The sequence below is a fragment of the Pleurodeles waltl genome, chromosome 6 (genome assembly GCF_031143425.1).
Source record: "Pleurodeles waltl isolate 20211129_DDA chromosome 6, aPleWal1.hap1.20221129, whole genome shotgun sequence".
NCBI lineage: Eukaryota > Metazoa > Chordata > Amphibia > Caudata > Salamandridae > Pleurodeles > Pleurodeles waltl.
In genome coordinates, this window is record NC_090445.1 from 4,339,405 (window position 1) to 4,356,697 (window position 17,293).

Consider the following 17,293-nt stretch of genomic DNA (forward strand, 5'->3'; position numbering starts at 1 on the left):
CTGTCCTTTGTGTAGTTTTGCGGTTAGGTGCAATGGTCAGGTTTGGCAGTGAAAGGGTGCTTGCACCCTTTCACACAGGCTGCAATGGCAGGCCTGCAGATATAGTTTACATGGGCCCCCAGGGGTGGCACAATACATGCTGCAGCCCATGGGGGACCCCTGGTGTACCACTGCTCTGGGTACGTAAGTACCATATACTAGAGACTTACATAGGTGCACCAGTATGCCAATTGTGGGTGTAAGAAGGTTACTAGAAACTAAATTTAAGGGAGAGAGCAGTCACTGGGGTCCTGGTTAGCGGGATGCTAGTGCGCTACAGTCCAAAACATACTAACCAGGCAACAGAAACTGGGGCGTACTACAACTAGAGCCCAGCTTACTACATAGCCCCGCCAGCCAACAGGCCAGGAGTGTAACCCACTTGTGGGGAAGTCTTCCTGGTCTGTCAGGCGAGGACAAGGAAGCAAGCCACCTGGTAGTAGGCCCTGCTCTGCCTTGCATCGCACTGTCCAGGTCACTTCCTGTGGGAGCACTTCCTGTGGGAGCGTGACCCCTGCAACAGCTCCAGGAGCGCAGCAGTAGTCTCTAGTGTTCTCTCCTTCCTGAGGGTGAGGGGTGTCCACCTCTGCTCCTATCTTAGCCAGAGTCACCCCTAGCTTACTCCCTGAAGTTGCCCACAGCTGGAGTAACCCCACCATGACCAACAAGGTCAGGGGGCCTAACTTGCTCTTTGGCATGGGGTCAGACCACCAGGCCTAGGACAGCAGCCATAAAGGCTAACACCCAGCAGAGGCCACTGACAGCTGTCAGTGCCCAGAACCACACCTCTAGCTCCATACCCACAGGGGACAGGGCTACGTTACAGGCTTCTTGGGGTTCAGGGTGCCTGTCTGCGGTAAGGGAGTGGGGGATCTCTACATCCTGCAAAGAACACCCTCCTTCCACTCTCCTTTCTGCCAGCTGAGGAGCTGCCAACTCAGGCTGAGCAGATGTCTTACTAGTCAAGCATTCTTGGGGGTCCAGCTGGGCTTCACCAGTTCCAACAGTGGAGTTCTTCCATAATGGAGTAGAAACCCCTTGGCTCTCTGGTGCCTTAGTTAAAGGTTACCCACCTTTCCTTTTCTTCTGCTTTCCCTTTTTCTTTTGTGGCCTACTTGCACTCACTGCAGGGGCAGCACCTCCAGAATCCTTGGTAGAGGATTGGCACTGAGTCAGTTCCTCTTTTGTGCTCTGACCAACCTCTGGGAGGTCATTTCCAAGGACACAGTCAAGGGGGAGGTCTGTACTGACTACCACCCTTCTTCAGCTAAGGGACCCATCTATCTCTATAGGCACTACAGCTACTGGTCTATCAGTGACTTTCCCTGGGATAACCCTTACCCTGGCAGTCTTTACTGGGATGTACCGGTTTGAGAGCACCAGACTGTCATGCACAATTGTGTGACTTGTACAGGTGTCTCTCAGTGCAGTGGCTGGGATTCCATTCACCAGTAGGTGGTGGAAGTGTCTACTTCCCCCTGGAATCTGCAGCTCACCTGTGGGGCCCGTTTTCCAGTTGAAGGCTAGGAACACCCCCTCATCTGAGGAGTCGTCCCCATGGCTACACTGGCCCCTTCCTGCACAAAAACAATCAATGGAGGCAGCTGCCTCCTTCTATATGTGCTGCAGAATGCACCAGACATAGAAAGAGGAGAAAACGCGACGTCACGCCACCCCCGGGGAGGACGTCACGCAACCCCCGGGGAGGACGTCACGCCACCGTGGGCAAACCACATAGAAGTCAACCCACAACTTGCACAGATGCCCACACGTGATGAAGACATGCAGACCAGTTTATGGACTCGATGGGTCTCTGCCAGGGGTACAGAAACAAGGGCCTGTGCCCCGGAGCATGGACCCTCCCACCCCCTCAGTCACAGCACCGTCTGGGTGAGGGACCCATCCCACCCCCTCAGTCACAGCATGGTCTGGGTGAGGGATGGGGGTGGGGAGGTCACATGGGGGGGCCCTGGCCTCCCAGGGCTACAGAAACAAGGGCCTGTGCCCCGGAGCATGGACCCCTCCCACCCCCTCAGTCACAGCACGTCTGGGTGAGGGACCCATCCCACCCCCTCAGTCTCAGCATGGTCTGGGTGAGGGATGGGGGGGTCACATGGGGGGGCCCTGGCCTCCCAGGCACTGCTTTGATGACAAACAACAACAAAGACGATGGCCTCTTCCAGGGATGTGATGGATAGTCGAGTCCAGCAGGAATGCACAGACTTCCTAAACTGTGCAACAAACTTTCATCCAAGAGAGGGGGGGGGGCTCCTCCCCAGGAAGTGAGGGGCCTGAGAGGCCAGGGCTGGGGAGTGACGCCACGGCCTGTCTCCATGGAGACTGTCCTGGCTCTCCTCAGGAAGGACTGTGCTGTGACCCTCGACACAGAAGGATGAGAGGCCAGAGGAAGAGAGGGGACAGTCTGCCCCTGAGCCTGGGCCAAGAACAACAGAGGCCCTGAGTGAGGCGAAAACAGGAAGAGACTGGTCTGTGAGCGGAGGAGAGTGTCTCAGGAGAGAGGGAAGTGTGAGGGAGGCCTAGAGAGAGCATCTCAGGGACCCTCCATGAGAGGAGACAGCGTCTGTGTGCAAGGCCTCAGGACAGCATCTCAGGGCCCCTCCATGAGAGGAGACAGCATCTGTGTACAAGTCCTCAGGAGAGCATCTCAGTGACCCTCCAGGAGTGTGTCTGAGACCAGACAGCATCTGTGTGCAAGGCCTCAGGACAGCATCTCAGGGCCCCTCCATGAGAGGGGACAGCGTCTGTGTGCAAGGCCTCAGGACAGCATCTCAGGGCCCCTCCAGGAGTGTGTCTGAGAGGAGACACCGTCTGTCTGCAAGGCCTCAGGAGAGCATCTCAGGGGCCCTCCAGGAGTGTGTCTGAGAGTAGGCAGCGTCTGTCTGCAAGGCCTCAGGAGAGCATCTCAGGGGCCCTCCAGGAGTGTGTCTGAGAGGAGACACCGTCTGTCTGCAAGGCCTCAGGAGAGCATCTCAGGGGCCCTCCAGGAGTGTGTCTGAGAGGAGACAGCGTCTGTGTGCAAGGCCTCAGGAGGGCATCTCAGGGGCCCTCCAGGAGTGTGTCTGAGAGTAGGCAGCGTCTGTGTGCAAGGCCTCAGGAGAGCATCTCAGGGGCCCTCCAGGAGTGTGTCTGAGAGGAGACAGCGTCTGTGTGCAAGGCCTCAGAAGAGCATCTCAGGGGCCCTCCACGAGTGTGTCTGAGAGGAGACAGCGTCTGTGTGCAAGGCCTCAGGAGAGCATCTCAGGGGCCCTCCAGGAGTGTGTCTGAGAGGAGACAGCATCTGTGTGCAAGGCCTCAGGGGAGCATCTCAGGGGCCCTCCAGGAGTGTGTCTGAGAGGAGACAGCGTCTGTGTGCCTGGCCTCAGGAGAGCATCTCAGGGGCCCCTCCAGGAATGTGTCTGAGAGGAGACAGTGTCTGTGTGCAAGGCCTCAGAGGAGCATCTCAGGGGCCCTCCAGGAGAGGAGACAGCATCTGTGTGCCTGGCCTCAGGAGAGCATCTCAGGGCCCCTCCAGGAGTGTGTCTGAGAGTAGACAGCGTCTGTGTGCAAGGCCTCAGGAGAGCATCTCAGGGGCCCCTCCAGGAGTGTGTCTGAGAGGAGACCGTGTCTGTGTGCAAGGCCTCAGAAGAGCATCTCAGTGACCCTCCAGGAGTGTGTCTGAGAGGAGACAGCGTCTGTGTGCAAGGCCTCAGGAGGGCATCTCAGGGGCCCTCCAGGAGTGTGTCTGAGAAGAGACAGCGTCTGTGTGCAAGGCCTCAGAAGAGCATCTCAGGGGCCCTCCATGAGAGGAGACAGCGTCTGTGTGCCTGCCCTCAGGAGAGCATCTCAGGGGCCCTCCAGGAGAGGAGACAGCGTCTGTGTACAAGGCCTCAGGCATCTCAGGGGCCCTCCAGGAGTGTGTCTGAGAGGAGACAGCGTCTGTGTACAAGGCCTCAGGAGAGCATCTCAGGGGCCCTCCAGGAGTGTGAGAGTAGACAGCGTCTGTGTGCAAGGCCTCAGGAGAGCATCTCAGGGGCCCCTCCAGGAGTGTGTCTGAGAGGAGACAGTGTCTGTGTGCAAGGCCTCAGGAGAGCATCTCAGGGGCGCTCCAGGAATGTGTCTGAGAGGAGACAGCGTCTGTGTGCAAGGCCTCAGGAGAGCATCTCAGGGGCCCTCCAGGAATGTGTCTGAGAGGAGACAGCGTCTGTGTGCAAGGCCTCAGGAGAGCATCTCAGAGGCCCTCCAGTAGTGTGTCTGAGAGGAGACAGCGTCTGTGTACAAGGCCTCAGGAGAGCATCTTAGGGGCCCTCCAGGAATGTGTCTGAGAGGAGACAGGGTCTGTGTGCGTGGCCTCAGGAGAGCATCTCAGGGGCCCTCCAGGAGTTTGTCTGAGAGGAGACAGCGTCTGTGTACAAGGCCTCAGGAGAGCATCTCAGGGGCCCTCCATGAGAGGAGACAACATCTGTGTGCAAGGCCTCAGGAGAGCATCTCAGGGGCCCTCCAGGAGTGTGTCTGAGAGGAGACAGTATCTGAGTGCAAGGCCTCAGAAGAGCATCTCAGGGCCCCCCCCAGGAATGTGTCTGAGAGTAGACAGCATCTGTGTGCAAGGCCTCAGGAGAGCATCTCAGGGGCCCTCCAGGAGAGGAGACAACATCTGTGTGCCTGGCCTCAGGAGAGCATCTCAGGGGCCCTCCAGGAGTGTGTCTGAGAGTAGGCAGCGTCTGTGTGCAAGGCCTCAGGAGAGCATCTCAGGGCCCCTCCAGGAGTGTGTCTGAGAGTAGGCAGCGTCTGTGTACAAGGCCTCAGAGGATCATCTCAGGGACCCTCCATGAGAGGAGACAGCTTCTGTGTGCAAGGCCTCAGGAGAGCATCTCAGGGGCCCCTCCAGGAGTGTGTCTGAGAGGAGACAGCGTCTGTGTGCAAGGCCTCAGGAGAGCATCTCAGGGGTCCTCCATGAGAGGAGACAACATCTGTGTGCAAGGCCTCAGGAGAGCATCTCAGGGCCCCTCCAGGAATGTGTCTGAGAGGAGACAGCGTCTGTGTACAAGGCCTCAGAGGAGCATCTCAGGGACCCTCCATGAGAGGAGACAGCGTCTGTGTGCAAGGCCTCAGGAGAGCATCTCAGGGGCCCCTCCAGGAGTGTGTCTGAGAGGAGACAGCGTCTGTGTGCAAGGCCTCAGGAGAGCATCTCAGGGGCCCTCCAGGAATGTGTCTGAGAGGAGACAGCGTCTGTGTGCAAGGCCTCAGGAGAGCATCTCAGGGGCCCTCCAGTAGTGTGTCTGAGAGGAGACAGCGTCTGTGTACAAGTCCTCAGGCATCTCAGGGGCCCTCCAAGAATGTGTCTGAGAGGAGACAGGGTCTGTGAGCCTGGCCTCAGGAGAGCATCTCAGGGGCCCTCCAGGAGTGTGTCTGAGAGGAGACAGCGTCTGTGTACAAGGCCTCAGGAGAGCATCTCAGGGGCCCTCCATGAGAGGAGACAACATCTGTGTGCAAGGCCTCAGGAGAGCATCTCAGGGGCCCTCCAGGAGTGTGTCTGAGAGGAGACAGTATCTGAGTGCAAGGCCTCAGAAGAGCATCTCAGGGGCCCCCCAGGAATGTGTCTGAGAGTAGACAGCATCTGTGTGCCTGGCCTCAGGAGAGCATCTCAGGGGCCCTCCAGGAGTGTGTCTGAGAGTAGACAGCGTCTGTGTGCAAGGCCTCAGGAGAGCATCTCAGGGCCCCTCCAGGAGTGTGTCTGAGAGGAGACAGTGTCTGTGTGCAAGGCCTCGGGAGAGCATCTCAGGGCCCCTCCAGGAGTGTGTCTGAGAGGAGACAGCGTCTGTGTACAAGGCCTCAGAGGAGCATCTCAGGGACCCTCCATGAGAGGAGACAGCGTCTGTGTGCAAGGCCTCAGGAGAGCATCTCAGGGGCCCCTCCAGGAGTGTGTCTGAGAGGAGACAGCATCTGTGTGCAAGGCCTCAGGAGAGCATCTCAGGGGCGCTCCAGGAATGTGTCTGAGAGGAGACAGCGTCTGTGTGCAAGGCCTCAGGAGAGCATCTCAGGGGCCCTCCAGGAATGTGTCTGAGAGGAGACAGCGTCTGTGTGCAAGGCCTCAGGAGGGCATCTCAGGGGTGCTCCATGAGAGGAGACAACATCTGTATGCAAGGCCTCAGGAGAGCATCTCAGGGCCCCTCCAGGAATGTGTCTGAGAGGAGACAGCGTCTGTGTACAAGGCCTCAGAGGAGCATCTCAGGGACCCTCCATGAGAGGGGACAGCGTCTGTGTGCAAGGCCTCAGGAGAGCATCTCAGGGGCCCTCCAGGAGTGTGTCTGAGAGTAGACAGCGTCTGTGTGCAAGGCCTCAGGAGAGCATCTCAGGGGCCCCTCCAGGAGTGTGTCTGAGAGGAGACAGCGTCTGTGTGCAAGGCCTCAGGAGAGCATCTCAGGGGCCCTCTAGGAATGTGTCTGAGAGGAGACAGCCTCTGTGTGCAAGGCCTCAGGAGAGCATCTCATGGACCCTCCAGGAATGTGTTTGAGTGGTTCTTTGTGTGATCACCTGTATTGTGGTTACACATGTGATCCCTTGTATTGTGGTTGCATGTGCGATTGCCTGTATTGTGGTAGCACATGTAATCACCTGTATTGAAGTTGCACATGTGATCACCTGTATTGATGTTGCACATGTGATCACCTGTATTGTGATTGCACATGTGATTGCTTGTGTGATCGTCTGTATTGTGGTTCCATATGTGATCACCTGTAATGTGGTTCCACATGTGATCTCCTTTATTGTGGTTGCACGTTTGATCACCTATATTGTGATTGCACGTATGATTGTTTCTATTGTGGTTGCACGTGTGATTGCTTGTACTGTGGTTGCACGTGTGATTGCTTGTAGTGTGGTTGCGTGTGTGATTGCCTGTATTGTGGTTGCATGTGTGATCACCTGTATCGTGGTTGCATGTGTGATTGTCTGAATTGTGGTTGCACTGGGACTACTTGTATAGTGGTTGCACAGTATCGCCTGTATTGGGGTTGCACTTGTGATTGCTTGTATTGTGGTTGCACAGTATCGCCTGTATTGCGGTTGCACATGTGATTGCTTGTATTGTGGTTGCACATGTCATTGCTTGTATTGTGGTTGCATGTGTGATTGCTTGTATTGTGGTTGCACATAATCGCCTGTATTGTGGTTGCACATGCGATTGCTTGTATTGCGGTTGCACGTGTGATTGCTTGTATTGTGGTTGCACATAATCGCCTGTATTGTGGTTGCACATGCGATTGCTTGTATTGCAGTTGCACGTGTGATTGCTTGTATTGTGGTTGCACGTGTGATTGTTTGTATTGTGGTTGCACAGTATTGCCTGTATTGCGGTTGCACATGTGATTGCTTGTATTGTGGTTGCACATGTCATTGCTTGTATTGTGGTTGCATGTGTGATTGCTTGTATTGTGGTTGCACAGTATTGCCTGTATTGTGGTTGCACATGTTATTGCTTGTATTGTGGTTGCACATATGATCAGCTGTATTGTGGTTGCACTTGTGATTGCTTGTATTGTGGTTGCATGTGTGATTGCTTGTACTGTGGTTGCACAGTATCGCCTGTATTGTGGTTGCACGTGTGATTGCTTGTATTGTGGTTGCACGCGTGATTGCTTGTATTGTGGTTGCACATATGATCACCTGTATTGTGGTTGCACATGTCATTGCTTGTATTGTGGTTGCATGTGTGATTGCTTGTATTGTGGTTGCACAGTATCGCCTGTATTGTGGTTGCACATGTCATTGCTTGTATTGTGGTTGCACATATGATCAGCTGTATTGTGGTTGCATGTGTGATTGCTTGTACTGTGGTTGCACGTGTGATTGCTTGTATTGTGGTTGCACGTATGATCACCTGTATTGTGGTTGCACGTCATTGCTTGTATTGTGGTTACATGTGTGATTGCCTGTATTATGGTTGCACGTGTGATTGCTTGTATTGTGGTTACATACATGTAACATCTACTGTTGTAGCACATGTAATCTTTGCCTTTCCTCTAACCCTCGCTTGTGTGTTGCAGATCAAGGGCTGGGCACTGGCTCAGTGCTGGGGATCACCTTTGGAGCCTTCCTGATTGGTGCCCTGCTGACCGCTGCCCTGTGGTTCATCTACAGCCACACCCGTAAGTACCCGCAACACTTATGCTGCACTCTGATTGGACACGCCAAGGTTGAGCACTATTCCATTGTCTAATCTCAGCACTGATAGGTCAGAGCCACTGCGAATCAAACAACATGGTCTGTTTAATTTCTTATTGGCTGAACCCGGGGTGGATCATTGTCTAATCTTCACTCTTATTGGTGGAAGCTGAAGAATGAGTGGCTAAAGCCAGTGTCAATCATTGTCTAACTTCCAACCTTACTGGTGAAGTCAGTGTGATTGTGGCTAAGGCCAGTGTAAACAGAAAGACCCGTCTCTGTTGTCGGTTTCGATTGGCTTGCACCAGTGAAGCTGGCACACTGTGTCTGTTGTCAATTTCTATTGGCTTGCACTAGTGAAGCCTGCACTGTGTCTGTCAGTTTCTATTCTCTTGAACCGGTGAACCCTGCACACTGTGTCTGTTGTCGGTTTCGATTGGCTTGCACCAGTGAAGCCTTGACAGTGTCTGTTATTTTCCATTCTTGATTCATAAAGGCCATAAGGTCATTGTCCCAGCTGCATTATGATTGGTAAAGGTAAATGAAACAAAGAAACTGTTGTCAGAAGTTCTCACCGATTGGCTGTTTAAAACATCTGGCAAATTTACACTGTAATTGACCTAAACAAGTCACTACACAGCAGGCAAATCGCCCTACCTCGGCGCCTAAACTCTCGTAAACCACTGGCTAGTCTCTACTCTGATTGGCCAGCAGTGTAAATTGATACACTCCTGTCTTTTCATTCTTCCCTACTCTGATTGGCCAGCAGTGTAAACTGATACTCCTCTGCCTTTGATTCATCTCTACTCTGATTGGCCAGCAGTGTAAACTGATACTCCTCTGCCTTTGATTCATCTCTACTCTGATTGGCCAGCAGTGTAAACTGATACTCCTCTGCCTTTGATTCATCCCTACTCTGATTGGCCAGCAGTGTAAACTGATACTCCTCTGCCTTTGATTCATCTCTACTCTGATTGGCCAGCAGTCTAAACTGATACTCCTCTGCCTTTGATTCATCTCTACCAGTGTAAACTGATCCACTTTTGATAAATCTCCACTCTGACTGTCTGAAATGAATGAAAATACTATCATCAGTATACACCCGACTAGATGAAGACTAAGCAACCTTTCGCTAACCTTCACTCTTGCTAAAACAGTGTAATCCAGTACTCCGTCGGCTAAAGTGCACTCTCATTGGCTAACAGTGTAAACTGATACACCACTGGCTAATCTCCACTCTGATTGGCTCAAAGCAGTGGAATCCGATACTCGGTACGCTAATATCCACTCTGATTGGCTCAAAGCAGTGTAATCCGATATTGGTACGCTAATGTCCACTCTGATTGGCTCAAAGCAGTGTAATCCGATATTGGTACGCTAATCTCCACTCTGATTGGCTCAAAGCAGTGTAATCCGATATTGGTACGCTAATCTCCACTCTGATTGGCTCAAAGCAGTGTAGTCCGATACTCGGTACGCTAATCTCCACTCGGGCTAAAGTTAGTGTAAACAAAGTGATTTTATCCCCCTTTTGGGCAGCATTTGGCTGGGGGGCAGGATATGTGATATTGATCACGGGGCAGATCCTATCAAGCATTCCTCTGCTATATATGGCCAGGCTGCACTGGGCACCATGTTTCAGAGGCCGGCTGATTTTCAGATCACGTTCCAGGAATACATGGGGCAGATTTACGTCATGTTTAGCGACCCTCCTGTAGCGCTGTGCGCTGTGCACTGCACCATATTTACAAGGCAACGCTAATTCATTTTTTGTGGCTTAACGCCGTCTTGTAAATATGGGCTCCTCCGACTCATTTTTCTGTGTCAAAGGGACGTGCAGTGGGTGTTGCTGTGGGGGTTACACCACAACATCCATTGCTTTTGATGCTGACCTAGATTTACAAGGAATCTTCTCATTCTTGCTTTTTCTACGTGCGCTGCATTCTGCAGCACACATAGAAAGAGCAGAACACCATCAATGATTGTTTATGTGCAGGAAGGTGTCCCTTCCTGCACATAATCATTCAACAATGTCGATTTGCTAACTTTTATGTCTGCTGCATTCTGCAGCGCACACACACAAGTAACAAATCACCATTGTAGATAGTTTATGTGCAGGAACGGACATCTTCCTGCACATAAACAATCACACCCCTCAATGCAGACACTGTTGAACGATGGCGCAAGGGTGGCTATGTTGGCGCTTGGCTGCAGATTTAGTGCCAGCGCAGGGGTAAATGTAGGGGTGGGCCATATTCACTTAAATACTGCACATCCCTGCGTTTCTAAAGTGACACAGCGCTGCGCCACTTCTGTGTAAATATGGCCCGTCACCCTTTTTACTCTGGAGAGCCAGGGCGACCCCCTCGTTCTCTGCAGGAGCTTACAGCGGCCACCAGTGGGCAGGGAGAGTGTGTCCTCTTCACCAGACGTCCATCATCACCAGGCACCAACAATAATGCGTGCGGAGTGTGCCTTGAAAATGTCTGGTTCTAAAACTATGGAGACATCAATCCTTGGGTGAAAGGTGTGGTTTACGCCTCCGCACCTGGAGAGATGAGTTGTTGAAATCTTTATCCAACAGCTGTAGGGCTTGCAGGTTCATTGGTATATCGGGGTATCGGCGTATCCTTACGGCAGTACAGTGGTCCCCCCGCCGAACGAGACGCACGAGGACCGTAGTTTGACAAGGGTGGCGACTACTCCGCCTCTGCTGTGGCCAGACTTCTCCGATGGTCCGACGTAGTAAGGGGCGTCGGAAGATGGGTATATGTCCACCCTCCCATTTTGATGAGCGGACATATCGCTTTTTTTTACTGCCCTCCCCCGCCAGGAAAACCCAGCTGGTAAAGGACAGTAAAATATAAAAATGCCCTTCTTGCCGTGAGATATGACTCCCCTAGTGAGAAGGGCAGAGTTTTTTCATTTTCAAAAAGAAAATCCCGCTTCGGAGCCGCCAGTCAAACTTAGAAAAGCATTGATAGGAACCATCGTGACAGCGCCTCCTGCCGACGCTTCAAAGGAACCACAGGCTTGGCGGTCATCGCAGGAGCTCGGGGGGCAACAGTAGCTTACTCCGTCACCCTGTCGGATTTACCGCCACCCTCCTCCACATGATAAATCGGCCTCACTCCTTCCTTATATTTTATCTGTCTGCAGGACGGTGCCCAGCAGGGTCCTCACGCTGCTGAGTTCACGGACATTGATGTAAAACACTAGAATGAAATATTATGCTTTAAATTGAGCAGAGTTTGTTGTCCTGTCTTGTTTAGGGGGCCAAGAGTTGTTTACGTTGCGCATGTGCAGGGTGGTCTCGTTCAGAGTGTCCATCTCTTCAGCTGGGTGTTCAGAGCTCCTGGGGACTCCTGTGGACATGGATTATCTGCATCTTGCGCCAGGGAGCAGTTATGTCTGAGCTGAAGTGAACTTGTGACTGAGTTACTGCCTAAAGCCTGTGTCATGTGCTACACTATAGGCTAATCTCTCTCTGGCCGGGTAAACTGTGGAATCGACAGTTCATTCGGCAGTGTAGACCAATCTCACCTTGAGTGAGGTCCAACTGGGTGGGGTAAATCAGTGTAAACATAAATGTCATTCAGTAATCTTCACCCGGATGGAGTTCTCCAGTGAAAACAATGTATCTGTTCCTGGATGTGGTAAACTCGTAAATAAATACGCCATTGAGGAGTAATTTCCGCAGGGATGGGGAACCATTTAAACCCATGCATCCTGCAGTAATCTGCAGTTGGATTGGTTGAAGAGAGTCCAACCAGGTTTCCGCTGTGAATCTCTGTGGTTGACTGCAGCAGCGTAACTAAGATATCATTTTCTTGCCTCAGCAGCAGAGGCCCCTGCCATGGTCAACGCGCAGTGAGTATAGTTGTCCTCTGCAGTAGACACCTCAAACTGACCAGGTTCTTTGTTCCCACCACAGGTTCCTCCACCAGGAAGCAGCCAGTGGCCATCAAGGCGGGAGCCTCGGAGAGCAGCAGTGCCAACCAGAGCATTGGAAGTACCCAAAGCACGCCCTGCTCCACCAGCAGCATGGCGTAGCGAGGGCTGGAGGCACCCGACGACCAACGGCTGCTCTGAGGATGCTCCAGTTTTGGCTGCTCATGTGCCGGACCAGGAAGTACCTTGCTTTGGCACGTGAGCCTCTCGGAGATGGATTGGTTCCACCTGGACTAGAGCAGCACATCCTGGGGACCAACTGACGCACAAGATGACCACAGACTTGCGGCCTACACGCTGGTCCGCGCCCTGCCTGACCCCGCTTGGGGAGGCAAAGACTCTCACTATTTATTGGGGGACAGGTATGGCATCAACAAAAAGACTTACAGAGCCCAGATTGACACCTTGTTCCGCAATGTAAGGAGGTGCTTGGAGGTAGCGGAACATGGATAGCGGTGCCCATTTGTTAATGTTGGACCATGCGTGGAAACAAGGACACCGCCCCCTGAGTAGACTGAGCAAGGAGGAGCCACCAGAACATTGCTCGCTGATGCCCCTGCTGGCGACCATCTCCTCTTCCCACCTCTGCGTCCTCCGCTGGTGGCCTGACACTCACACTGCAGTGTTCTTCATGTCTGCCATCTTGTTAATTCAGACATCGGCCCAGGCCTCGTGTTCATGGTAACCCAGCACAGCGTCACTGAACGAGAGTGCCCTATTTAGGCACTATGCCTGAGCCGGGGTTTGAAGAAAAGCTCAAACTCTGGGGAGGCAAAGCTCCACTCACAGTCAAGAGAGAGGAACCCAGGAACCAATGAAACGTCCTCCCTGGATCCCACCTGAAATATTAATGGGTATACCATGAGTCTGACGGCCAGTTGTACTATTTACTGCTAGTTAAATACTTCTTAGAATTTGCAACTAGTGTTTTTGTGACCAGTAAGTAATTTTTCAAACTGAGCTTTGTACGAAAAGGTTGATTCCAAAAATTCTGATTTGGTGTGAGTGGCAGTGTAACTTGTGTGACTAATATTCATGAGGTAGAGTGTAAATTGTACTCACTCCAGGTGGAGGCCACCAGAAGGAAGGTGGCCAGCTGGGGGCAGCAGACCTTTCCATCACTGATTGCTTCCTTTTTTTTAATTAATGAAGCCCATTTTCCTTAGACAGCAGGGCTGCTTTTAAACAGAAAAGTTTACTTTCTTCATTTTGTTTGATAGTAGTCAGTGGCCCCTTCCCTTTTGTGAATGAGTTACCAACCCAAATTGTAGATCATCAAACTGTCAATATCCGCAACTGGATTTCGGTTGCAAAGCATTATTACATACCACACCGATTCAGTATTTGGAAGCGACGCCTACAACGTGCCCCATCCAAAAACCGAATCGATATCCATTCAGAATCCTATTTTAGGAGTCAGGAAATATTTCCAACTCCTAAAATGGAATGAATACATCTGAAATGCATTTGCACGGTTGAAAACACTGAATCGGAGCGTTTGCGACCATAGAAATGCTTTGTACAACTGGCCCACGGCCACACGAGGAAGGATGATTTCTAACCAATCAGAGCATGTGCAGTGCAAGGGCCCTGCATTACTATAGCAAAGGAAAATTATGGATTATTGATTAATTCAAAACTGGAACTCTGAGCACAGGCCATGGTGGACCCCAAGGTCACAGCATCCTCACAAGGTCACGACGCACCTCCGAGCCTCTATGTTTACCCATCTGAAGAACAGCAGCGAGCAGAGCCCGGGAGATGTCTGTAGCCTGCGATCTCATTACTATTATTACTATTATTGTGCTTCTATTATTACTGTTATTAAAGTTTGAAACAATGAACAGAGAATCAGCTTGTACTGTACAAATGGAAACAGAAGTGAATCAGGCACAGGGGTGTCCTCCTTCACAGCCAGCTGTCAGTCTGATACTCCACGGGTGCCCTCCGTCACAACTAGCTGTCAGTCTGATGCTCCAGGGGTGCCCTCCGTCACAACTAGCTGTCAGTCTGATACTCGACGGGTGCCATCCGTCACAACTAGCTGTCAGTCTGATACTCCAGGGGTGCCCTCCGTCACAACTAGCTGTCAGTCTGATACTCCACAGGTGTCCTCCTTTACAGCCAGCTGTCAGTCTGATACTCCAGGGGTGCCCTCCGTCACAACTGGCTGTCAGTCTGATACTCCACGGGTGTCCTCCTTCACAGCCAGCTGTCAGTCTGATACTCCAGGGGTGCCCTCGGTCACAAATGGCTGTCAGTCTGATACTCCACGGGTGTCCTCCTTCACAGCCAGCTGTCAGTCTGATACTCCAGGGGTGTCCTCCGTCACAACTGGCTGTCAGTCTGATACTCCACGGGTGTCCTCCTTCACAGCCAGCTGTCAGTCTGATACTCCAGGGGTGCCCTCCGTCACAACTAGCTGTCAGTCTGATACTCCACGGGTGTCCTCCTTCACAGCCAGCTGTCAGTCAGATACTCCACAGGTGTCCTCATTCACAGCCAGCTGTCAGTCTGATACTCCAGGGGTGTCCTCCGTCACAACTGGCTGTCAGTCTGATACTCCACGGGTGTCCTCTGTCACAGCCAGCTATCAGTCTGATACTCCACGGGTGTCCTCCTTCACAGGCAGCTGTCAGTCTGATACTCCAGGGGTGTCCTCCGTCACAACTAGCTGTCAGTCTGATACTCCCTGGGTGTCCTCCGTCACAGCCAGCTGTCAGTCTGATACTCCACGGGTGTTCTCCATCACAGCCAGCTATCAGTCTGATACTCCACGGGTGTCCTCCTTCACAGCCAGCTGTCAGTCTGATACTCCAGGGGTGTCCTGCGTCACAACTAGCTGTCAGTCTGATACTCCCTGGGTGTCCTCCGTCACAGCCAGCTGTCAGTCTGATACTCCACGGGTGTTCTCCATCACAGCCAGCTATCAGTCTGATACTCCACTGGTGTCCTCCTTCACAGCCAGCTATCAGTCTGATACTCCAGGGGTGCCCTCCCTCACAACTAGCTGTCAGTCTGAAACTCCCTGGGTGTCCTCCGTCACAGCCAGCTGTCAGTCTGATACTCCAGGGGTGTCCTCCTTCACACCAGCTGTCAGTCTGATACTCCAGGGGTGTCCTCCGTCACAACTAGCTGTCAGTCTGATACTCCAGGGGTGTCCTCCGTCACAGCCAGCTATCAGTCTGATACTCCAGGGGTGTCCTCCTTCACAGCCAGCTATCAGTCTGATACTCCACGGGTGTTCTCCGTCACAACTGGCTGTCAGTCTGATACTCCACAGGTGTCCTCCTTCACAGCCAGCTGTCAGTCTGATACTCCAGGGGTGCCCTCCGTCACAACTGACTGTCAGTCTGATACTCCACGGGTGTCCTCCTTCACAGCCAGCTGTCAGTCTGATACTCCAGGGGTGTCCTCTGTCACAACTGGCTGTCAGTCTGATACTCCACGGGTGTCCTCCTTCACAGCCAGCTGTCAGTCTGATACTCCAGGGGGGCCCTCTGTCACAACTAGCTGTCAGTCTGATACTCCAGGGGTGCCCTCCGTCACAACTAGCTGTCAGTCTGATACTCCACAGGTGTCCTCCTTCACAGCCAGTTGTCAGTCTGATACTCCACGGGTGTCCTCCTTCACAGCCAGCTGTCAGTCTGATACTCCAGGGGTGCCCTCCGTCACAACTGGCTGTCAGTCTGATACTCCACGGGTGTCCTCCTTCACAGCCAGCTGTCAGTCTGATACTCCAGGGGTGTCCTCCGTCACAACTGGCTGTCAGTCTGATACTCCACGGGTGTCCTCCTTCACAGCCAGCTGTCAGTCTGATACTCCAGGGGTGCCCTCCGTCACAACTGGCTGTCAGTCTGATACTCCACGGGTGTCCTCCTTCACAGCCAGCTGTCAGTCTGATACTCCAGGGGTGCCCTCCGTCACAACTGGCTGTCAGTCTGATACTCCACGGGTGTCCTCCTTCACAGCCAGCTGTCAGTCTGATACTCCACGGGTGTCCTCCGTCACAACTGGCTGTCAGTCTGATACTCCACGGGTGTCCCCATTCACAGCCAGCTGTCAGTCTGATACTCCAGGGGTGTCCTCCGTCACAACTGGCTGTCAGTCTGATACTCCACGGGTGTCCTCCGTCACAGCCAGCTATCAGTCTGATACTCCACGGGTGTCCTCCTTCACAGCCAGCTGTCAGTCTGATACTCCAGGGGTGTCCTCCGTCACAACTAGCTGTCAGTCTGATACTCCCTGGGTGTCCTCCGTCGCAGCCAGCTGTCAGTCTGATACTCCAGGGGTGTCCTCCGTCACAGCCAGCTATCAGTCTGATACTCCAGGGGTGTCCTCCCTCACAACTAGCTGTCAGTCTGATACTCCAGGGGTGTCCTCCGTCACAGCCAGCTATCAGTCTGATACTCCACTGGTGTCCTCCTTCACAGCCAGCTATCAGTCTGATACTCCAGGGGTGTCCTCCCTCACAACTAGCTGTCAGTCTGATACTCCCTGGGTGTCCTCCGTCACAGCCAGCTGTCAGTCTGATACTCCAGGGGTGTCCTCCTTCACACCAGCTGTCAGTCTGATACTCCAGGGGTGTCCTCTGTCACAACTAGCTGTCAGTCTGATACTCCAGGGGTGTCCTCCGTCACAGCGAGCTATCAGTCTGATACTCCAGGGGTGTCCTCCTTCACAGCCAGCTATCAGTCTGATACTCCACGGGTGTTCTCCATCACAGCCAGCTATCAGTCTGATACTCCACGGGTGTCCTCTGTCACAGCCAGCTATCAGTCCGACACTTCTGGGGTGTCCTCTGTCACAGCCAGCTATCAGTCTCTGGCCATGTCACTCATACCATATCTGAGTCACTCATACTGTAGCTGAGTCACTCAGTCTCTGGCCATGTCACTCATACCATAGCTGAGTCACTCATACTGTAGCTGAGTCACTCAGTCTTTGGCCATGTCACCCAAACCGTAGCTGAGTCACTCATGCTCTTGCCATGTCACTCATACACTCGCCAGGTCACTCATACCATAGCTGAGTCACTTATACTCTTGCTATGTCACTCATAATGTAGCTGAGTCACTCATACTTCCGCCATGTCATTCATACAACAGCTGAGTCACTCATATTTCTGTTACGTCACTCATAC

The 17,293-nt window shown here is 52.8% G+C and overlaps 2 protein-coding genes across 2 annotated transcripts in view; both read left to right on the forward strand.

Moving 5' to 3' along the window:
- The window catches only part of ENG (endoglin), a 186,963-nt gene extending 172,962 nt beyond the window's left edge, over window positions 1-14,001 (forward strand). Inside the window, exons 14-15 of the mRNA XM_069236953.1 lie at window positions 8,082-8,183; window positions 12,134-14,001. Of these exons, the coding sequence (XP_069093054.1) occupies window positions 8,082-8,183; window positions 12,134-12,252 (221 nt within the window). The 3' untranslated portion in view covers window positions 12,253-14,001. The remainder of the gene's footprint in view (window positions 1-8,081; window positions 8,184-12,133) is intronic.
- Window positions 13,811-17,022, forward strand: LOC138302239 (uncharacterized). The gene is made up of 4 exons (XM_069242558.1): window positions 13,811-13,913; window positions 14,065-15,204; window positions 15,324-16,673; window positions 16,793-17,022. The coding sequence occupies exons 1-4, from the start codon at window positions 13,811-13,813 to the stop codon at window positions 17,020-17,022; spliced, it is 2,823 nt and encodes a 940-aa protein (XP_069098659.1).
- The last annotated feature ends 271 nt before the right edge of the window (window positions 17,023-17,293 follow it).